The sequence below is a fragment of the Eptesicus fuscus genome, chromosome 10 (genome assembly GCF_027574615.1).
Source record: "Eptesicus fuscus isolate TK198812 chromosome 10, DD_ASM_mEF_20220401, whole genome shotgun sequence".
NCBI classification, from domain to species: domain Eukaryota; kingdom Metazoa; phylum Chordata; class Mammalia; order Chiroptera; family Vespertilionidae; genus Eptesicus; species Eptesicus fuscus.
In genome coordinates this window covers 58484796-58509226 of record NC_072482.1, presented here as the reverse complement: position 1 = coordinate 58509226, position 24431 = coordinate 58484796, and the positions used below count along the sequence as shown (strand labels likewise).

The 24431-nt window shown below is 41.3% G+C and overlaps 1 protein-coding gene across 6 annotated transcripts in view; it reads left to right on the top strand.

The window, feature by feature from the left end:
• Positions 1–24431, top strand: part of ATG5 (autophagy related 5) — a 122778-nt gene that overhangs the window by 21745 nt on the left and 76602 nt on the right. For all 6 annotated transcript variants that reach the window (XR_008557226.1, XM_008155212.3, XM_008155160.3 and 3 more), the window contains 2 exons: positions 4190–4268; positions 20796–20958. Coding sequence is in view for 5 of the 6 variants with exons in the window: in XM_008155212.3 (XP_008153434.1) it covers positions 4190–4268; positions 20796–20958 (242 nt within the window). In the remaining variant the exon portion in view is untranslated. The remainder of the gene's footprint in view (positions 1–4189; positions 4269–20795; positions 20959–24431) is intronic.

Here is a 24431-nt window from a genome sequence, read left to right as displayed (position 1 = left end):
CCTGGACATTCTTTGTCTTTCACATCGAAATCATCATTTTTAAAGCATTTAAACCACCATTCATAAGTATCTTTAGATGGAGTATGTTCACCATAAGCTTCCCAAAGTATACGATAACTTTTTCTTCAAAATAAAGTAATGAAGTAAAACTTCCTGCAAATGCTCTTTTTGTGGCATGAAATTCGACATTTTTAAGCATAAACATATCTGTGATGTGAACACCTTCAGAAAATTTGACATACGAAGTTTCGAAGCCTGCTGTCAATACAACAAAATAGCATACATATCAAATCGCATATATATCAACACTAGAGGCCCGGTGCACGAAATTCGTGCACGGAGGGGAGTTGTCCCTCAGCCCAGCCTGTACCCTCTCCAATCTGGGACCCCTCAAGGGATGTCCGACTGCCCGTTTAGGCCCGATCCCTGGGATCGGGCCTAAACGGGCAGTCGGAAATCCCTCTCACAATCCAGGACTGCTGGCTCCCAACTGCTTGCCTGCCTGCCTTCCTGATTGCCCCTAGCCGCTTCTGCCTGCCAGCCTGATCACCCCCTAACCACTCTGCTGCCAGCCTGTTTGCCCCCAACTTCCCTCCTCTGCCGGCCTGGTTACCCCTAACTGCTCTCTCCTGCAGGGTTGATCACCTCCAACTGCCCTCCCTTGCAGGCCTGGTCCTTCTCAACTGCCCTCCCTTGCAGGCTGGGTGCCTCCCAACTGCCCTCTCCTGCTGGCCATCTTGTGGTGGCCATCTTGTGTCCATATGGGGGCAGGATCTTTGACCACATGGGGGCAGCTATATTGTGTGTTGCAGTGATGATCAATCTGCATAGTACTCTTTTATTAGATAGGATAGAGGCCTGGTACAGGGGTGGGGGTCAGCTGGTTTGCCCTGAAGGGTGTCCCTGATCAGGGTGGGGTTCCCTTGGGGCGTGGGGCGGCCTGAGCGAGTGGCCTGTGGTGGTTTGCAGGCGGGCCACGTCCTCTGGCAAGCAAGCGGAGGTCCTGGTACCTGGAATTTATTTTCCTTCTACAATTGAAACTTTGTAGCCTGGAGCAGAGCCAAGCCTGGGGCTCCCTCTGAGGCCCGCAGCCATTTGTGTTGGGGTTATAATTGAAACTTTGTTGCCTTAAGCGGGTGGGCCCGGCCGGGGTGTGCGGAAAGCTTTGCTTCCCCTGTTGCCGGCAGCAACCATGGCCTGCTCTCTCAAGCTCCATTCTGCCGCCATTTGTTTGAATTTGTTTACCTTCTGTAATTGAAACTTTGTAGCTTGAGTGGAGGCTTAGGCTTGCAACGGCTGGCAGAAAGCTTGGCTTCCTCTGTTACCTAGGAAACCTTGCTCTCTGTGGCTGTAGCCATCTTGGTTTGGGTTAATTTGCATACTCGCTCTGATTGGATGGTGGGCGTGGCTTATGGGCGTGGCTTGTGGGTGTGTCGGAGGTATGGCCAATTTGCATATTTGTCTATTATTAGATAGGATATGTGTAACTCCATCTATTGAAAAAAGTCCGCATTATTAACCGGTACACCTGTAAAAGTACAAGGCCTTATGTAGAACTTACACAATTTTAAGAGTTCAGAGAAAGGGACCAGAAGGGACTAAAATCTATAACTTGTCACTAGTGCAATATTTTTGTTGGTTTTTTAAAATTGTTTTTATTTTAGGTTTTGATTCAGGCCAGAATTTTTTCTGGTTTCAAAATATCCTGAACGAAACCTTCTATTATTTAGGTAGTCCAAAATTTCCTTCAGTATTCATTTCTATTTGTGAAAGACTCGTAATATATGCTGATCTTTGAATAGAGAGAAGTTTAAGGATTATTATTAAGAAATACAACCCATATGACTAAAGCTACCCACTGTTTTATTTTACTAGCAGGACATTCATTCTAAATAAATATATGATCTCTAGTGACTGATGACTTTTCCACAACTATATTACGTATACATAAGGAAGCATAAATAGTATTAGCTGATATTTGAATCTTGGTGAGATAATGTATTGGGTCACTCATTTTGAGGGAAATAAGATATATTTTCAAACTTTTTAGTTCTTAAATTTAGGAGTAATTCACTAATATATGAGAAACAACAGGACTGTACATAATACCAAGCAGTCCTCTTTTGCCATTGTTGAGAGTATTATTTAATTTTGATTTACTGAATAAGCTATTTTAGGTTCTTTAAAAGGGTGATATAAAAAATAAGGTTTGCCGAAACCGGTTTGGCTCAGTGGATAGAGCGTCAGCCTGCGGACTCAAGGGTCCCAGGTTCGATTCCGGTCAAGGGCATGTACCTTGGTTGCAGGTACATCCCCATTAGGGGGTGTGCAAGAGGCAGCTGATCGATGTTTCTAACTCTCTATCCCTCTCTCTTCCTCTCTGTAAAAAATCAATAAAATATATTAAAAAAAAAAAAGAGTTTAAAAAAATAAGGTTTGTACATTGAAATCAGCAAGGTTTGTATTATTTTGCTTATCTATATACACTGTGTGTCCAGATTATTATGATCTCTGAACGCATAATAATCTGGTCACTCAGTGTGTGTGTGTGTGTGTGTGTGTGTATACACACACATATACACATATACATACACATATACATATACATATACATATACATGTACATGTATTAGAGGCCCGGTGCATGAATTCGTGCATGGGTGGGGTCCGGCCAGCCTTGCCAGGGGGAGGGGACATGGGTGGTTGGCTGGCCTGTCTGCTGGTCAAACTCCTGGTCGAGGTGACAATTTGCATATTAGCCTTTTATTATATAGGATATACACTGCGTGGCCAGATTATCATGTGTTCAGAGATCATAATAATCTGCCACTCAGTGTACATAAAAGCCTAAGTGACCGTTACGATCAAACGACCGGAATGACTGAAATGACTGGTCGCTGTGATGCACAATGACCACCAGGGGGAAGACGCTCAATGCAGGAGCTGCCTTCTGGTGGTCAGTGAGCTCAGCCAGAAGCCGGGCTCATGGCTGGCGAGCGCAGCGGCAGACGCAGCAGGGCCGGGATGAGTGTCAGCGGAGCTGCGCCCAGCCCCAGCTGCCTGCCACTTTGGCACTGTTACATCCCCTGAGGGGTCTCAGATTGTGAGAGGGTGCAGGCCAGACTGAGGGACCCCACCCGTGCATGAATCCGTGCACTGGGACTCAAGTCCTATATAATAAAACCCTAATATGCAAATCAATTGAACGGCAGAAGGACAGGTCACTATGACACACAGTGACCACCAGGGGACAGACGCTCAATGCAGTAGCTGCCCCCTGGTGGTCAGTGCACTCCCACACGGGGAGTGCTGTTCAGCCAGAAGCCGGGCTCACGGCTGGTGAGCGCAGTGGCGATGGCGGGGCCCTCTCCCGCCTCTGCTGCAGGCAGCCAGTAAGAAGCAAGGGGTCCTGGACTGCGAGAGCTCAGGACTGCGAGAGGGTGCAGGCTGGGCTGAGGGACCCTCCCCCCCTCCCCAGTGCACGATTTTCGTGCACCGGGCCTCTAGTTGCTAAATAATTTGTTTCACTGTGAGTAATGGTTATATTAGTAAACATTCTCTTATTTAGGAAATCCAAATTTTTTTTAAACTTTGCAATTCGATTACAAAAAAATATTCAGTCATTTTAGAATTTTTTCACATATTGTTATATGGAAAAAGTAGGTTATAGCCTAATCTATGTTTAGATGTGTATGTATAAGTAAAAGACTGGAAATTTATATGCTATAATATTAATAACCACTACAAAATAGGTGATTGCATGTTATTTTAGCTGCTCTTTTTAATTCCCAGAATTTTCTAAAATTTTAAGTTGTTTTAAAAATTGAAAATATATTTAAATAAGCTTTATAAAACAGGTTGCCCAATATGAATACTGGGATGATAATTAGGTATTATTGTAGTGTAACATAATAGTGCTCCTGGCTAATAAAAGATGCCTTAGCACAATCCCATTATGTACATTGAGGCTTCCCTGGGGAATGAAATGATTAGAAGAGAAACCACCTGCTGCCTGAAAATTATACCATATTTGCTCAGGCAAGTAACAGTATAAAATGTCACCTCTCTGTGATAATGTGGCTAAAGTCCCCTGATACTTGATGTTAAAACGTGCTGGAAATTTGTTTTGGAGTTGTAGTTATAACTTTAAATATTTACTCTTTCTTAAAATATACTCTTTCATTTTTAGGCATTATCCAATTGGTTTGCTATTTGATCTTCTTGCATCAAGTTCAGCTCTTCCTTGGAACATCACAGTACATTTTAAGGTATAGTTTAAATAGCATTTCCCATTTGTCCCACTTGTGCTTAGTAAGTAGACTTAGAATAGAATTTTTTAAAAAGTGAAGTTGTTTATTGCTTTTCCCATGGCACTTTTTAATTGCTAAGCTGCCGTTTGTGTTTATCTATAAAATATTTTCAATTTCTTCCTGTTGGCAGAACCATTTAAACATTTAATGTATAAATACCTATTCTTTGTTGGAGCCAAATACACTTTAAAATTTACAATATTTTGGAATATTTATATTCATTAAAAAATACATCTCAAATAGGAAGAGCAGAATTCTCATTGTGGATGTGGACAAGGGAGTAAGGAAGGAGAAAACTTAAAACTGGGTAACTTTAAGGCCTTTTTGATTGAATTGAGGGAAGGGTTAGGAAACAGAAGTTTAAAGAATTGAACTAATTCTGTTTTGAGAAATATTAATTCCCATAGTTTTAAAGAGACCAGGCTAGATTTATTGTAACCTAATTTTGCCTCAATATTTTATAAAGTGCTGGTCCATCTTTTCCTGATTCTCCATCTCCCATCCCATCCCCCAAGCAATTCACAAACACCTCTGAAGATTGAACCATCCCTATTATTTGATCTCTGAGCACTGATACTGAAATGGAAATAGATAGTGAGAAAGGGGCATGTTAAGAGTTTGAAAAGTCATTTAGGTGTTTGGTTTGTTTTCCCATAAGGTGCCTATTCAAAGTCATTGCCCAAAGGAGGCTCACTCGTTTCTTCCTAAAGTGCTTTCCCCATCTTATTGAAATTGAATTTGTGAGTCATTGGGATTTATTTCTCTATTGTTTGCACTAATGTGCTTTGCACAGTACCATGTTACCAAAGATTTTAGTTACCACGGAATCATACAGAATGAAGAAATGCTTCTGATATACATGTGTTTCACTTTCCATGGTACCATGCAAAGCAAGGACTGTCTGTATATAATAAAGTTTAGAATGGTGTGAAGATAAAATTACTCCAAATGTAGTAAGAGTAGAAGTCCCATATTTCCTAACAAGTATTTCCTATATGTTGAAAAATAATTCCAGTAATGAGTGTGTGTGTGTGTGTGTGTATGTGTGTGTGTGTATGTAATGTACTCTCAAAGACTTTAGAATTTGTTAAAATATATAATAGCTACTCTTTTATTCATTCATTCAACAAATATTGAGAGTTTGTTGTGTGTCAGCTAGGCACTATTCTAGGAGCTTGGGATGTATGAGTGAATGACACAAAGACACTCAGACACTTTGGTATCTACCTGGCACTACATACTAAGCCCTTTGTAATTATTGATGGAATGAGACAACGTGTTATAAGAATGATAGAGAAAGCTTTGAATTGTTAGAATTGGTATAGTGTAATGGTTCTTAAAGGGCACTGTGAACTCATGGGAGTTTCCAAAATCTTGTCAAGGTATTCATGAGGTCGAATCTGTTTCTTTAATAATAAATATGAAGATGCTATTTGTCCTTTCCACTGTACTTATATTTGTACTGATCTGCAGAAGTGTTGCTGGATAAAACTATTGGCACCTTAGCACCAAGCAAGGCAGTGCACCAAACTACTAGTATTCTTCACTGCCACACACTGACTGTTCTGGCTGAAGCAGTACAAATTATTAATTTTATTAATCTTGACTTTTCAGTGCATTTCATTTTAATCTCTAGTGAAATGAAATGGGAAGTACACGTAAAACATTTTGCTGTATGGCAAATATTGTGTTGTCCTAAGGAAAAGCACTTGTACCCTTATTTGAGTTGCATGCTGAGCAAGCCACTTTTTTCATGAAACAGCAATTTTTATTTAAAAGAGTAACTATAGACGAACTGTGGTTTTTTAGACTTGGGTATTTGTCAGACAGTGTCATGAAAATAAACAAAGTGAGCCTCTCATTGCAAGTAAAACAAATGACAGTATTTGTTGCCAGTGACAAAACTTGAACTTTTAAGTGAAAATTAGAATTTTGGAAAACATGTATCTGCTACCATGAGCTTGACAGTTTTATTATTCTTAAAAGAATTTTTGATGAGGTTTATAGTCATTTTAACAAATCTGATTTTTAAGAAACCTTACGTAATGAAATATGTCAACATTTGGAGAAGATCTGCATTAACTCAGTAAACAGATATTTTACAAATGGTAAATGCATGTTAAAAAAATCATGCATGTGTAAAAAGATCCATTCAAAGTGCTAAGGTTAGGTTTTTAGTGCTTGGGAAGGCACTACCACTGGTCCTGGCTGGTACTTGTTCTTTAAGTATACTTGTAGGACTGACCACACCCCTTTTTTGATGGACTAGTTCTTTCTTGCTAGGCCAGTGATGGCGAACCTATGACACGCACGCGTGTCAGCACTGACACGAGTAGCCATTTCTGATGACACAGCGGCCGCTGAGGTGGCTACATGCCGAGGATGAAACATTTGCTGCTCCTGAGGATGAAACATTTGCGAAATAATGTTTTTTCCTCAAAGTGACACATACCCGAGTTATGCTCAGTTTTTTTGGCGAAGTTTGACACACCAAGCTCAAAAGGTTGCCCATCACTGTGCTAGGCCAAGAGCCACTGTATTTCTCAGGTAATTTACCATATGCCAGCTTCTTCCACTGTGCATTGATGACATAGGTCTGAGTGTTCTTTAGCACACTTCTGATAGCTGTACTTCCTAGCTCTAAATATTTGTGGCTGTTTTATAGTATCTCTCATGTGATTTTAGTTATCTATTGCTGTGTGACAGATCACCACACATGTAGCAGCTTAAGACAACAAACATCTCACAGTTTTTCTGGGTCAGGCTTACCTGGATCTTCTTAGGATCTCACAAGACTACAATCAAGGTGTTGGCTGGGCTACCTTCTTGCCTGGAGATTTGAGAATCTGTTTCCAAGCTCTCTCAGGTTCTGGCAGAATTCATTTTGTTGTGATTGTAGCACTGAGGGCCAGATCTTCTTGTTGACTGTGAGCTAGAGGCTGCACTCAGCTCCTAAAGGCTGCTTGAGTTCCTTGCCATGTAGACTTTCCCAGTATTTCAGCTTACTTCATTGAGTCAACAAAAAGAGCCTCTAGAGCTAAAGCAAGACTGGAGTTTTATATAATGCGACTTAATCACAGGAGTAATATACGTCCTTTGCCACATTCTTTTGGTAAATGCTAATTACAGGTCCTGCCCATACTCCAGGATGTAGAGATAATGGAAGGTCACACATAAAATTTTATAAAATATGGTTTGTTTAGTCATTAATTTATTTTACAATATTTATTGAGGTTAATATCTGCTTTCAGCTATGACAGAGTAACTGGATTGAATTTTTTCCCCTAGACACAAACAGTTATAAAACTGGACAAAATATATGAAGTAGAACAGTTTCAGGCACTGGACATTAGAGAAAGAGAACAAACAAGGTGAGCCCCACATTCAGCCCATCTACACTTCAGGACAGTTTCCTGACTATGTCATGGGGAGTTGGACTCAATCAGAGCAAGGAAGTTCTTTTGAGCCAAGGATGGAGAGATTGGAGTTGAGGGCTGCTGAAACAACTAGAACTTGCTAAACAGGGTATCAGAGAAGAGGGAGTAGACAGATAAGTGTGAGTTACCCTTGAGTACTGGGCAGAGGCCTGAGCTACACATGCATAGGTGATATTCCTCTAGGCCTATTACAGAGTGTGTGTTAAGAGATTAAGAGTGAGACAAGTCCCATGACGTTGGATCCCAGCTCATCCACAGTAGAGAGAGACGTAGTTAACATACAGAGCATTTATTTGAGGCACCAGAAAGGGCATGTTGTAGGAGTAAGGAGCACACTTCAGGGTAGTGTTGGCAAATTATGGCTGGTGTACTAAATCTGGCCCAGTGGCTGTTTTTGTATGGCCTATGATCTAAGGATGTTTTTATTAAAAAAAGAAAAAAAGAGAAGGAACCAAGATGGCGGCATAGGTAAATGCCTGTACTTGCTGCCTCTCATAACCACATCAAAATTACAACTGAAATAAAGAACAACTATCATCCAGAACCGTGGGAAAGCTGGCTGAGTGGAAGTACTACAGCTAGAGAGGTAAAGAAGAAAGAGCATTGAGACTGGTAGGAGGTGCAGAGGAGTGGAACGGGCTGGTCTGGCACTCGGTCGGCTCTGCCACTCTTTTCATCCACAGGGAGATCGCCTCTGCGGAGGCCGCCTGGAGGAGCAAGGAGTCCTAGCTCCATACCAGACCCCCCAGCCCAGGGTTCCAGAGCTGGGAAAAGAAGTCCCTATGGGCAGTAAGAACTACAGACTGTAAAAACCAGTGTGGATTGGGGTCAGGGAAATAAAGGCTGCTGGAGACCCAGCAGCTCCTCTAAAAAGCCAGTCACCGCAAACTGAATTTACCAGCTCTTGCTTGCTTTGAGCTCCAGTGCTGGGCGAGGCTCTGGGGGACCCAGACACATACAGGGAGAAACTGGACTGTCTGGCATCGGGGCAGGAATGTGGGGGTGGCTTTCTTCCAGACGGAGGTGCTCTCAGCGGTCATTGTTCCCCTGCTGGGATCTCCCTGGTGCAGGACTGACTGGCAGCCATTTCTGTTTGCTCCACCCTGGAGATTCCCTGAGACCCCACCCTACCCAATTTACAACCCCACCCAAGCTGTGCGTAGCGGCTTTTGCATATGAATGGCCTGTCCTTTCTCAGCCTAAATCCTGTCAAACAAGCTGCAGCTGGGTCAGGGAGCCCCAGAGTTATCAATAAAAGGCCCAAGGCCAGCACCAATATCAGCCTGCCTTGCTTCATAGCTGGGCCTCGTCTGGGCACTTCCAAACCCGACACAAAGAGGAAGAATCTGCAGATCTCTCTGTAGCTCCTGCTGGGTGGCCCCAGGCAGTCGCTGACTTTGCACCTCCCTGGGTACCCAGTGTACACAGTGGTCAGTGTGAGACCATACCAGATTACAACTCTACACATCCATAAGTAACACACTCAAGGGGCTGACTCAGTGAGCACCAAAGCCCCACTGAAGCAAGTCCTGCCCGATAAGGGTGTCTCTTGCACAGCAGCTCTCCCACTGTAGTCGCAGCTGGTCCCCACAGCCAATTGGCCTGGAGGTCAATTCCTCCTAGTGACACCAACAGCAATCAAGGCTTAATTACAAGACTGTGCACACAGCGCACAAAGGGATGCACCAAGAGTCCACCTCAGGTGACTGGGGAGGCGGAGCCACTGGGCCCTATAGGACGCCTACTACACAAGGCCACTCTATCAACTCAAGGAGACTTAGCAGCTGCCCAATATATAGAAACAAACACAGGGAAGCAGCCAAAATGCAGAGACACAGAAACATGTCACAAATGAAAAAAATGGAAGAAATCAAACTACTGGATATAGAGTTCAAAACCACAGTTATAAAGTTACTCAGGAATCTTCTAGAAACCTCTGAGGAACTTAGTGAGACCTTCAAGGATCTTGGTGAGAATGCCACAAAAATGGAAAAGGACCAGTCAGAAATTAAGCATACACTGACTGAAAAAGTAATATACAGGGATTCAACAGTAGACTAGAGGATCCCAAGAATCAAATCAATGATTTAAAACACCAGGCAGCAAAAAACACCCAACCAGAAGAGCAAAAAGAAAAAAAAATCCCAAAATATGAAGATAGTGTAAGGAGCCTCTGGGACAACTTCAAGCGTACCAAAATCTGAATTATGGGTGTGCCAGAAGAAGAGAGAGAGCAAGATATTGAAAACCTATTTGAAGAAAGAATGACAGAAAACTTCCCCCGCCTGGTGAAAGAGATAGACTTACAAGTCCAGGAAGTGCAGAGAACCCCAAACAAGAGGAATTCAAAGAGGACCACACCAGGACACATCATAATTAAAATGCCAAGGGCAAAAGACAAAGAGAATCTTAAAAGCATCAGGAGAAAAACAGTTACCTACAAGGGAGTACCCATACGACTCTCAGCTGATTTCTCAACAGAAACTATGCAGGCCAGAAGGGAGTGGCAAGAAATATTCAGAGTGATGAATAGCAAGAACCTACAACCAAGATTACTCTACCCAGCAAAGCTATCATTTAGAATTGAAGGTGAGATAAATAGCTTCACAGACAAGAAAAAGCTAAAGGAGTTCATCACCACCAAACTAGTATTATATGAAATGCTGAAGGGTATTTTTTAAGAGGAGGAAGAAGAAAAAAAAATGGTAAAGATAAAAAATTATGAACAACACAGTGACAACAAATACATATCTATCAACAAGTGAATCTAAAAATGAAATGAATAAAAAATCTGATGAACAGAATAAACTGGTGAATAATAGAATCAGGGGCATGGAAATGGAGCAGACTGATGATTCTCAGAGGGAAGGGGGTATGAGGGGTGCGGGAAGAGATTAGACAAAGATCTTATATGTATGTATGCAGTACCTATGGGCACAGACAATAGGGTGATGAGGTCCTGGGGTGAGTGGGAACCAGGTGGAGGGGAAAAAAAGGGACATCTGTAATAATCTCAACAATAAAGATTAAAAATAGAAAGAAAAAAAAATACTTTGTGACACATGAGAATTTCATGGAATCCATATATATATAAGCCAAATATGCAAAGTGTCCCCTCAGGAGTTTGACCGACCAGGAGTTCAATCGCTCACTATGACGTCCACTGACCACCAGGGAGTGGCGCGGAGCAAAGGAAGGCCCTGCTGGCAGCCGGGGAAGGGAGGCCCCAGCCAACAGCTGCTAGGGACCCTACCTGTTGATGAATTTCATGCACTGGGCCTCTAGTATAATATATAAAATATAAATTCTAGTGACCATAAATAAAAGTTGTATTGAAATTCGGCTATTCATGCAAATTCATTTAGATGTTACTTTTTTTAAGGTATAACTACAGAGTTTAACACTTGGTATTGACATTCTGTGGCTCACAAATCTAATACATTTACTGTTGGCAAACAGAAAAAGTTTGCCAACTTCTATTATAGCATAAAGATTGCTCAAGATCTGCCCTAATATAGCCTAAATTAAGCCTTTTTAGGATTACAGAGGCACCAGGTAGAACAAAGCTCAACAGAAAAGACAGTATAATTGTACACCGTATTCACAATGTCCAGAATGCAATCAACTATGACTAGAATGCAAATAAGCAGGAAAACTTGAACCATATTAGAAGGAAGAAATGCGGCTAATAGAAACTGGCCCTGAGATAACCCACATTTGGAATTATCAAAAATGAATTAAACCAACTATTAAAAACTCAGTGACTTAAAGTAAGATTACAAAATTGTAGAACTCAAAAGAACAGTATCTGAAATGAAAAATTCACTGGATGGGCTTAACAGTGAATTGGAGATGCTACAAGAAAGGTTTTGTGAAATTATCTAATGTGAATAGCTGAGAGAAGAAAATGACCTAGGTTAATATCAAGCAGTCTAACATACATGTAATTGGACTCCTAGAAGGAGAGGAAAGAGGGAATGAGGTAGAAAAAATATTTTCAAGAAACAATGATTAGACTTACATTTGAACTCTAAGGTTCAAAGATACAGTAGCCGAAACTGTGGGATAGACATATAGATTAAGAATACAGGTGAGGTCCAGATATAAACACATTTATGGGCAGTTAATTTTTTTTATGGGTGTCAAGACAATTTTGTGGGGGGAAGAAAAGTTTTTCAACAGATGGTGCTGGGCCAACTGTATATCCACATGCAAAAGAATGAAAGCGCAAAAGTTAAAAAAATAGGAGTAAATTTTTTGATCTTTGATTAGGCAGTGATTTCTTATGTAACACTTAAAGCCAAGCAACCAAACAAAAAACAGATATATTGGATTTCATCAAAATGGAAAACTTTCATGCCTCAAAGGAAGTGAAAATACAACCCGCAGAATAGGAGAAAATATTTCCAAACTCACATATCTAATAAGAGTCCAGTATCCAGGATATACAAAAAACTCATTGAATTCAAATAATAAAAAAGTAAATATCCAATTAAAAATGGGTAAAGGATTTATATAGAGACTAGAGGCCTGGTACACAAAATTCATGCCCGGGACGGGGGATGTCCCTCAGCCCAGCCTGCACCTTCTCCAATCTGGGACCCCTTGAGGGATGTCTGACTGCCCGTTTAGGCCCGATGGGATCGGGCCTAAACGGGCAGTCAGACATCCCTCTCACAATCCAGGACTGCTGGCTCCCAACTGCTCTCCTGCCTGCCTTCCTGATTGCCTGTAAGCGCTTCTGCCTGCCAGCCTGATCAACCCCTAACCACTCCCTGACAGCCTGATTGATGCCTAACTGCTCCCCTGACAGCCTGTTTGCCCCTAACTGCCCTCCCCTGCAGGCCTGGTTCCCCCCAAGTGCACTCCCTTGCAGGCCTGGTCCCTCCCAACTGCCCTCCATCTTGTGGTGGTCATCTTGTGTCCATATGGGGGCAGGATCTTTGACCACATGGGGGCAGCCATCTTGTGTGTTGGAGTGATTTTCAATCTGCATATTATTCTTTTATTAGATAGGATAGAGGCCTGGTGCATGGGTGGGGGCCAGCTGGTTTGCCCTGAAGGGTGCCCCGGATCAGGGTGGGGGTTCCCTTGGGGCTTCAGGCGGCCTGGGTGAGGGGCCTGTGGTAGTTTGCAGGCTGGCCATGCCCCCTGGTGACCCAACTGGAGGCCCTGGTATCTGGGGTTTATTTATCTTCTATAATTGAAACTTTGTAGCCTGGAGGCAGAGCAAAGCCTCCTGCTTGCTCCGTGGCAGCAATCGTTTTTGTTGGAATTTATGAATCTTCTATAATTGAAACTTTGTAGCCTTAAGCAGAGGCCTGGGCCGGCCAGGGTGTGCAGAAAGCTTGACTTCTTCCATGGCCGGGGGCAACCCTAGCCTAAACTGAACATCACCTCTTTCCAGCTCTGTGGTTGCCGCCATTTCTGTTTGGATTTATGTATCTTCTATCATTGAAACTTTGTAGCCTTGAGTGGAGGCCTAGGCCAGCAAGGGCAGGTGGAAAGCTTGGCTTCTTCCATTGCCAGGGAAACCCAAGCCTCCCTCCTGCTCTCTGTGGCTGGTAGCCATCTTGGTTGGGCTTATTTGCATATTTGCTCCTGATTGGCTGGTGGACGTGACCTGTGGGTGTGGCTTGTGGGTGTAGCGGAGTGATGGTTAATTTGCATATTACTCTTTTATTAGATGGGCTTTCTCCAAAGATGATACATCAAAGGACAGTAAAAGATGTTCAGCATAATTAGTCTTTAGGGAAATGCAAAGAAAGACTCCAGTTGCCCTGGTCAGTGTGACTCGGTTGGGCTGTGTCCCAAGATCTGAAAGGTTGCTGGTTCGATTCATAGTCAGGGCATATGCCCAAGTTGTGGGCTTGATCCCCAGTAGCGTTTGCAGGAGGCAGCCGATCAATGCTTTGCTCTTACATAGATGTTTTTCTCTCACCCTCTCTTTTCCTCTCTCTCTAAAAAAAGTCAATTAAAAATATTTTTTAAAAGACTCCACTAAGTTACTTTTTCACGCCCACTAAGATAGTTATAATTTAAAACTTGGACAGTTGTGGACCAATTGGTACTCTCAACGTGTTATGTTACTATTGGGAAAGTAAAATGATGCAGCCGTTCTGTAGAGCAGTCTGGCAGTTCTGCAAATGGTTAAACATAGACTTGTGGTATGACACACTAATTACTCTAATAGTTATGTGCCCAAGGGAATTGAAAACATATGTCTACCCAAAAAGTAGTACATTATGTTCGTAGCAGCATTAGTCATAGTGGCCAAAAAGTGGAAGCATTCCAAATGCTTATCAACTGAAAAAAATGTGTTCATATAACAGAATATAATTTGTTCATGAAAAGGAGTGAGGTACTGATATATACTGTAGCATGGATGAACCTTAAAACATCATACTTAAGAGAAAGAAAGCAGACACAAAGGCTTCATATTATATGATTTATATATGAGATGTTCAGAATATGTAAATCTGTAGAGAAAGTATATTAGTGGTTTTCAAGAGCTGGAGAGAGGGCAGAATGGGAATGGCTGCTTACAGATGTAAGGTTTCTGGTGTGATGAAAATATGTAGTTAGATAGTGATGGTTGCACAACCTTGTAAATATACTGAAAACACTGAATTGCACTCCTTAAAATGGTGAATTTTAAGTGAATTGTATATAAGTTATATCTCAATTATAAAATAATGGTTACTAATTTTCCATATTTGGGAGAAAAAAATCAATGTGTATCACAGAAGCTCAGCAAATCCCAAGCAAGTAAATATATAGAACACTACACCCAGGCACATCATAATTAAACTGCTGAAAGCCAGTTTTAAATGGAAAGTCTTAAAAGCAGACACACAAAGATGACACATGACATAAGAGAACAGTAAGGTGAATGATAGCTGGCTTTGCATCAAACAGTAGAGATCAAAAGACAATGAAATGACATCTTAAAGGACTGAAAAAACTACAAGCAGGAATGAAGAGCTCTGGCAATGGTAAATAAATGGTAAGTATAAAAGATTACCATGACTGTTTAAAGCAAGAATAATACAGTTTTAAGGAAGGTTAATAATTTTGTGCTGTGATTCACCTAAAGCAGTGCTTAGAGAGAATTTAAGACTTTTTTCTATTTGTAGGGAAACATACTGATATCAGGAATGAAAAATGGGATATTGCTACAGATCCTACAGCTATTTAAAGGATAGTAGGAAATATTATGAACAACTTTATGCCAGCAAATTTGACAAATGGACAAATTCAATGAAAATACAACTTACCAAACTGGCACAAGAAGTAGCAAATATGAATAGCCCCTTAATGTATAAAGAACAAATTTCTCACAGTAAAATTTCTTGCCTAGTTTCATTAGTGAATTCTGATATTTAAGGAATAAGTAATATCAATCTTTACATATGGTTTAGTAAATAAAAGGGAGGGGAATGTTTCCCAACTTGCTTTGCAGGCCAGAATAACTCTGATACTAAAACCTGTTAAAGATATTAAAAGAAAAGAATAACTTCTGACCAGTATCCCTCATGAACATATTGGTAGGTGCAAACACTCTCATAAAAATACTAGCAAATCGAGTCCAGCAACATACGAAAAGGATAATGCACCATGACCATGTTGAGATCATCCCAGGAATGATCAGGGTGATTCAACTTTTCAAATATCAATTAATCAATGTAATTCAACACATTAATGGAAAAAAAACAGAAATATTATATGACTGGATTAAATAGATGTAGAAAAACCTTTTGAGGAAATTCAGTTCCCATTTGTTATCAAAAGGCTTTAGCAAGCTTTTAATAGAAGGGTATTTTCTCAATTTGACACAGTAAATATGAAAAGCCTACAACTAAAATTCATAGTAAATGGTGCTTCAATGAATGTTTTCACCCTAAGATCAGGAAATAGGTAAAATTGTCCCCATCACTTCGACACAGGCAGTTTTGGTTTTGTTCTTCTCCTAAAAAGGACTGTGCTATTAAAAATCAAAGGCTTTATGGGGAAAATGTGTTAGGGGCACAAAACTCAAAAACTTCTTTGGTGAAAAATGAAAAAGATAGGAACCTAATAAAAGCACAGTTTTATAAATGTTAAATAATTAAGAAATAGTTAAATGTTGTAAAAATTATGGTACTTTGTGTTGAAAAACCCTAGACGTTTGTTTGTAGGAATGAACATTGTAAGTGTTTGTTGCTTGTTAGTTGTGGTGAAAGGAAGGTTATCTGAAATTAGACAAAAGTAGAACATTGCCTGTGAATAGCTCATAATGTGGATTAAGGTAGCAAGTCTGTTTCTGAGATATGTCTGTTTTGTGTGGCTTGGTTTAGCTGGATTGAGTTTTCTGTGCTCACCTAGTATTTCTTGTAGACAATATTTATAAAGATAAACATGAAATTCACATTGCTCTAATTGTCCCTTAATATATCTTTCTCTTAAACAGATAATTCATATATATGCATATATATGCATATATGAACATATAATATGCATAATAATATATATTTACTAGAGGCCCGATGCACAAAGATTCGTGCAATACTAGGCCTTCCTGCCCCTGGCTGCCGGCACTGGCTTCCCTCTGGCACCCAGGACCTGGGCTGCTTTACTCCAGCTGCCTCCGCCACACACCGGGACCCGGGCTGCTTTGCTCCTGCCACTGCCAGGCACCTGGGACCCGGGCTGCTTTGCTCCAGCCGCCGCCAGGCATCTGGGACCGGGGTGCTTTGCTCCAGCTGGCCGCTGCTGCCACCCACCGGGGGCGTGCTCCCAGCTGCGCTGTGGCCGCTCGGAACACGCTCCCACCCCTGGTGTGTGTCTGCTGGGGCTGGGGGTGTCACGCAGTCCCCTCCCGCCCATCTGCGCGCGCAGCTCCTCCTGAGGCAGTCGTGATGCAGCCTCCTCCTGAGGCAGTCGTGACACCTGGCTAATTTGCATATTACCTGTTTTTATATATAGATGTTCATATGGGAATAACCAATTAGCACATGAAAAGGTGCTTAACATCTTAAGTCCTAAGGGAAATTTATATTAAAATCACAATGAGATATTGCTTCACACTCTAGTGTAACTAAAATTAAAAATATTGACTACCAATTTTCAGGATATGAGTAACTCATACATTGTTGGTGAGAGTATAAATTGTACTATCACCTTGGAGAACAGTTTGACAGTTTTTAAATAAAATTAAACATAAACTTCCTCTATGACCCAACATGTTTTAAATGTATATACCAAAAAAATTGAAAATATGTGCACAAAAGATTTGAACACTAATGTCATAGCAGTTATTGTAATAACCAAAATCTGGATACAATCTTAATGTCTTAACAGATTGGGAATTATCAGATAGTTGTACATTCAGTAGTATACTACTCGGCAACAAAAAGAACTAACTACTGATACACACAGTAACAGATGAATTTCAGAAGTGTTAGGTTAAGTGGAAGATGCTAGATTACACAGTACTACATAGTCTATGATTCTGTTTATATGCAGTTATATAATAGGCAAAATTAGTCTCTGATGATAAAAAATTAGATCAGTCATTAGCTGGGATAGAAATGAGGGAACTGATTGCAAAGGGCACCAAGGAACTTTTGAGAGGTTATAGTAATACTAGAGGCCCAGTGCACGACATTCGTGCACTGGGCGGGGGTCTCTCAGCCTGGCCTTTACTTTCTCGCAGTCTGGGACCCCTCAGGGGATGTCTGCCTGCCAGCTTAGGGACCCCCCCAGTGCACGAATGTCGGGGAGCAGGCCTAAGCTGGTAGGCAGACATCCCCGCTGCCGTGGAGGTGGGAGAGGCTCCCACCACAGCCGCTGCACTCGCCAGGTGTGAGCTGGCTTCTGGTTGCTACTTAGCACTGCCTCGGAGGTGGGAGAGGCTCCTGCCACCACTGCTGCACTCACCAGCTGTGAGCCCGGCTTCTGGCTGAGCGGCTCTCCCCCTGTGGGAGTGCACTGACCACCAGGGGGCAGCTCCTGCATTGAGTGTCTGCCCCCTGGTGGTCAGTGCGCATCATAGAGACCAGTCATTCTGTCGTTTGGTCGATTTGCATATTAGGGTTTTATTATATAGGATAGAGTAGAGGCCTGATGCATGAAATTCATGCAAGAGTAGGCCTTCATTCCCCCTGCTGCCAGCACCAGCTTCCCTCTAGTATCCAGGACCTGGACTTCCCTCTGGTCGCTGGCACCAGCTTCCCTCTGGCACCTGGGAACCGGGCTTTCCTTTGGCTGCCGGCAGGCACCCGGAACCCAGGCTTCCCTCCAGCTATCCACAGGCACCCGGGACCCAGGCTTCCCTCGCAGCCCTGGCTTCATCCAGAAGGTCATCCCGAGGGACGTCAGTCTAATTAGCATATTATGCTTTTATTATTATAGATTCTGTACCTTGTTTGGGCTGACAGTTATGCAGTGTCAAAATTCATCTTAACTGTCCACTTAAAATTTCTGCATTTTAATCGTATCAATAAATTTGACTTAATTTTTAAAGTTTATTGAAAAAGAACAGAGAGGTGAGAACAGTCATAGTCTCTGTCTTGTGGTGCTTACAGAATATAAATATTATAGAATCAACTAGAAGGAATTTGTGAAAACTTAACCTAGACTTGGGGAGTAAGAGAAACTTCCTGTAGAACATGATGTCTAAACTGAACTTGAAGGTTGAGGAGGATGGGTGGGCAGTCGTGGGGGGAGGGCAGGCGTGTAAATGGTAGAGAGAGAGGCGAGGACAAAGAGTTACAGGTGGAGGAAATAGATGGTGTAAATGCAGAAATGAGTATGGCTGAAAGAATGTTTGAGCAGATGACATATTCAGGATCATTGGAATAGAGAATGTGTGTGGTGGGGGAGTGGGGAAAGAGAAGAGTATATGAAATGGGAGTAAGAGAATTTGCTGGAGGGGTTGGTTAGCAGAGATGTGAGTCATTCAGAAAAAGGAAGGCTTTAGTAGTTTGATTTTATCCTAAAAGTAGCAGATCAGCTGAGTGATTTGTATTTTAGGGAGAGCACTGTGAATCCAAATGTGAAGTATAAATGAAAGGGTGTAAGACTGCCTGGGAACCAGTTAGGAGGTTTTCAGAACGGTTCATTTTTAGTTTGTGCTGGAAAGTGGCATAGGAATGTTGAATGTGGGTGGCTTCTTAGGATGTAGACTCAACAGAACTTGAGTGGATGTGGGAATTTTTTTTATTTATTCAGAAGCTTTCCACGACTTAAGTTATTGAATGTTTTCTATTAATACAGTAATACAATTAGGCTATGATTAAATGCTGTTTTCTACCATTATTATCGAACTCTTTATTGAAGGACTTATAGAACTAAGTCTTTTCCTGTAAAATAACATTCGAATATAATCATTAAGTATTTACGTGTTATGGAGGAAGTGGTGTTGCATAGTGGTTAAGAGCTGGGACTATGAGGCAGACTAATATTAGCTTTACCACTTGTATGCTGTATGACTATCTACTCCCTGAGCTTTAATTTTAGAAAATCTGTATAATAGCAATGACAGTAGTGTTTAAAGGGTTATTATAAAGTTTAAATTATCCATACTAATAAAAGGGTAATATGCAAATTGGTCACGACACCCTCACAGTAACAACTGAACAGAAGGCTGCGTGGGGCGACCAGGCCAGTGAGGGAGGGGGCAGTTGGGGGCAACCAGGCCGGCGTGGGGGGCAGTTGGGGGCCAGCAGGGCGGGCAGTTAGGGGCGACCAGGCCGGCAGGGGGGAATGTTGGGGGCGACCAGGCTGGCGGGGGGCAGTTGGGGGCAACCAGGCTGGCAGGGCGGGGGCAGTGAGGGGCGACCAGGCTGGCGGGGCGGCAGCGAGGGGTGACCAGGCCAGTGGGGGGGGGGGGCAGTTGGGGGTGGCAGGGGGGCAGTTGTGGGCGTCCAGGCCCACAGGAGGGGGGCAGTTGGGGGCGACCAGGCTGGCAGGGGGGCAGTTGGGGGTGACCAGGCCAACAGGGGAGGCAGTTAGGGGCGACCAGACTGGCAGGCAGAGGCAGTTAGGGGTGATCAGGCTGGCAGTGGGGGCAGTTAGGGGCAATCAGGCAGGCAGGGAGGTGAGCACTTAGGAGCCAGCGGTCCCGGATTGTGAGAGGGATGTCTGACTGCTGGTTTCGGCCCGATCCCTGGGATCGGGCCGAAACCAGCAGTTGGACATCCCCCGAGGGGTCCCAGATTGGAGAGGGTCCCTGCTGGTCCATGCACGAATTTCATGCACCAGGCCTCTAGTAATTATATAAAAAGTCTTAGCACAATGTTACATAGTATTCAATTAGTGTTAGGTATTGCTGTTATCTTTTTTTCCTAGTGAAAAGTGTATTAGTCATCTCATTTGCATAACTGTTTATCTGACCTGTGATCATTGCCTCTACTGCCTGAAAGATTCACTGAAGGTATAGAATATAAATTTAGCTATTTGACCGTAAACATTACATTTTAACAGCTTTCTTAAACTCTAATTGGCCTGTAGCAAGCTATGCATATTAAAAGTGTTTACTTTCATAAATTTATACCACACTTTATGTATTCATTTACCTTTTGACATTTAGGTTGTTTCCTGTTTTTTGTTTGTTTTTATTTGGATGATACAAATAAAGATGCTGTGCCCATTAATGTACAAGTCTTAGGTAAATACCTAGTTGTAGAGCAACTGGATCAGGTGATAGGTATATGTTTACTTAACAAAAACTATCAAACTGTTTTCCAAACTAGTTGTACAATTTTACATTCCCACCAACAGTGTGTGAGAGTTCCATTCCACACTCTTGCCAACAGTAGGTACGGTCAGTCAGAAAGCTACTTTTAACATTAGTTATTTTTGTTTCATGTTGTTATAAACATGTCATATACGGTTTATTTGGAAGAAGTATAAAATATACCTAAATCTTTAGTTGTTCTGAAGTCTCTTTATTAAGAAGGTAAGAGATGGTTTACTAAAAAATATTGGAAAATCGGGAGAGATACAGTTCTTTAAGAAGCTAATTTTATACTGTTTTATATGTATATATATTTTTTCCCTTTGATAGGGTTTTCCAGAAAAGGACCTTTTGCACTGTCCATCTAAGGACACAATTGAAGCTCATTTTATGTCTTGTGTGAAAGAAGCTGATGCATTAAAGCACAAAAGCCAAGTAATCAATGAAATGCAGAAAAAAGATCACAAGCAGCTCTGGATGGGATTACATAATGGTAAATATAGAAATGTTTAATTTCAGAACACCCTTTATAAAGTATGGAGTAACTGTAATTCTGCGAGTAATCGGTACATCTTAGGATTGATGGTACAAGTTTAGAGTCCAGTCTCTAAGCACAAAATTTTGTAAAGAAGCTACCTTTAGTTATCCCTTAAATTATACTCTCCCAATATCCCTCTATTCCTGGTTTCCCCAGCATTGGACTGATTGCTTTGCCCATAACATATCACAGTGGAAACTTCCTGTGTTTAGCTTCTGGGAAAAGTGCCTTACTCCTAATCATGATCCTTTTGAAATTGCACTTGAATACTGTTTGCATACCAAAGCACCTCCATTTGGGCAAGGCATTTGGGCAACCTTTATTTTCTCTGAACAATAAGACTTGCTTTGTGCTTTGTGCTTAGATACTCTCTCCTGGGTCTTAGAAAATACACTCAAGGAATAAACTGAGGGCAGTCTGCAATTTACCTCTGTATTCTTCATCTTTTAGAGATCATAGTTCCTTAATCTTTCCTGCCTTCAGACAGTTCTATGTACAGGAATTCCTTGCTTTGCACAAATCCAATATGCATGAGTTTTAGTTAACATGTTTTAGTTAAATAATATCATTCTAAGTTGCCAAGAGAGTAAACCTTAAAAGAAAAAATATTTTTTTGTAACTTCGTATGGTGACTGATAGTAAGTATTGTGGTGATCCTTTTGCAGCATATACAAATATTGAATCATTGTATTGTACACCTGAAATTAATATAATGTATGTTAATTATACCTCAATTTAAAAAAAGTTCGTTTCTCAAGAATATGGTTCAAATTTCATTTTCCATGCTATTTAATAATTACATAAAGTACAAGCTTGATTGCCAGTTCTTCAGTTGTGAATCATTATGCAACAATACATATGCATTGTGATCAGTGATCAATCACTTCACTTCTTTCCATGTCTGTCAGTGAATTGTCATTATGCATCTGTTATTTTCATCCACAGACAGCAAAGCATGTAGTTATGTTACTTCCTTGTCTCCAGTGATAAGTCCACAGAATGTTTTATAACACTGGATAATCAAAAGAGGGAGTTGGCTAAGAAAGATGAAAACTAAGTAAAGAAAGAAAAAGTGATAATTCTGGAAGCTAGATTTGAATAGAATGTAATGGAATTATAGAAGACATAGCTGACTGTGAGAATGTGGACACTACCACCATTTGAGAGAGTTTAGATAACCATAGGAAATTAATAAAGGTGAACTTTTTATACATACATGTGGGAAGTGTTGTGATGAAAAGAGTGAAGCTATCCCAGAGGAAGTGATGCTGGCAAAAAACACATTAAAGGGACAGATATTTCATGACATTGAAAGCAAAAATTGTAGTATGTTAGAAATTGATTCATACTTGCAGAGGAGTATGACAATTCACCACAATTTATGAAATACTAGAGGCCCAGTGCACAAAATTCATGCACTGGTAGAGTCCCTAGCGACTGCTGGCTGCCTTCCCCTGGCCGCCTGCCGCCACCACCAGCCAGGGCCTCCTTCCTTCCCCTGGCCTTCCCGTCCCCTGGTGGAACTCCTGGTCGAGGGAACAATCGGCATACTATGCTTTTATTATATAAGATGCTTGCTGGTAAGTTACATGTTCAGGAAGCAAGCACTATTCAAACATACTTAAGCTTTTTTTTTTTTTAACAAAGAAATAAAACACTTTAATTCTCCATGTTCCTAATGTTTTAAATTACCGTGTACTAAATAAACACAGTATTAGTCTGATTTACACTTTTATTTTTCTGTACATTGCGGGGGCCTGATGCGGCGGGGGCCAGACATGGCGGGGATCTCCCTTTTCCGCGTCCCACACGGAAAGAGAGATGAACGAACCGGTTCTAAATGGAGGCGGCCAGGGATTGAGAAAATAATAGAAATAAAGAAAACAAGACGCAGAAATAGATTCATTCATGAAGCTGGGAGCCTGGGTGGATCTTTCTATGCCTGGCTGAGGCCACAGAACCGATCCAGACTGCAAAGCTGAGGCTTTATTTATAATCAGGGACAAACAAGGCAATTGACAATGTTCTTGTAAGTTTCACTTGTTTTGGTAGCACTTGCTGCCCCTCTTACAGTCCACTAGCTACCCAGGAAAGATCAGTTACAAGATCAAGCTTAATTATGCTTAGAGGACTGTGCCTTTCCAAGCTTGGGACTTGTTTGTGACTTTGCCAGCAGGTCAGTCTGAGGCTTAACCCTACAACCGCTTCCTACAGTACATTTATAACCAGAGTTTTTAATGTTTTTGACAATTTTGTAAAGATCACTGAACAATTGTGATTTTCTCCTTAATTGTTAAGATCACTTTGCATGTTTACATCTTGCATGGTCACTTTTCTAGTCTCATACTACTATGCAAAGCAAGGAATGCCAATAATCTGTCGATCTTTCAGAATTGTTTTTGTACAGGGAGTTAGTCCAAAATAAGGTGCTCTTTCATAGCAACTCTTAGAATAAAAGAGAAGACCCTCCCCCCCAAAAAAAGAACTATAATTTAAAAAATGTATATATATGCATAACCCATGGACAAAGACAATAATGTGGTGAAGGGGGGAGGGGCAGGGATGGAGGCAGGCTAGAAGGGGTCAATGGGGCGGCGGGAAGGCGACATCTGTAATACTTTAATCAATAAAGATAAATTAGAAGAAAACAAAAAGCAAAAAATTTTGAAAAGTGATCCAGTTTTATCTTCTGGACTATATTGTCACCATGTCAAAGAGGTGTTTATAGTTATTTAAATATTAAAATTTCATTATGCAAGATACAGAGTATTATCTAACTTCAGTATATAAAAGGCACATATTTTATGACTCTGTACTGTAAATTAAATTTTCTCATTTAAGTGTCTTAGATTTAACTTGAGTTACATGGAGTTGCACATAATTGTACCTCTGATATTTAGCAACTGTATTATTTCGGAGGTAGGCACCTGACCTTTCGCCTTATTTATATTACTGAATACACAACTTTTTATTAAATGATTAAAAGTTTACAATCCCTTAAACCCTTTGCACTCGCTTGCTTTTTTCTCGATTCCTTTATCCTAATGCTAACCGTGTCGAGTCACACTCGACATCCGAGTGCAAAAGGTTAAGGTATACTTTTCCCTTTCCTTGCTGGTTATTTGAAGATTAAGTGACATTATAGACTTGTGAATCAGAAGATTGCCTAAATGGAAGAAGACAGGAATCTTCCAAAGAGAAAAGGGATCTGAGAATAATTTGGCTTCAGAATTGAAGTAAATAATTTAAATGGACATTTAAGTAGATGTTCTTGAACTCTATTGTGAACATGATGAGTCAGCTACAGAGAGCTTATTCATAAGCAGAGGATTCTAAAAAAGATTAAAATGTTTCATTTGGGGCATTAGAGTGTTGGGTGTGGAGGGTGATGGTTAAGAATTGTGAAACGGAAGGCCTGGTTTTTAGTT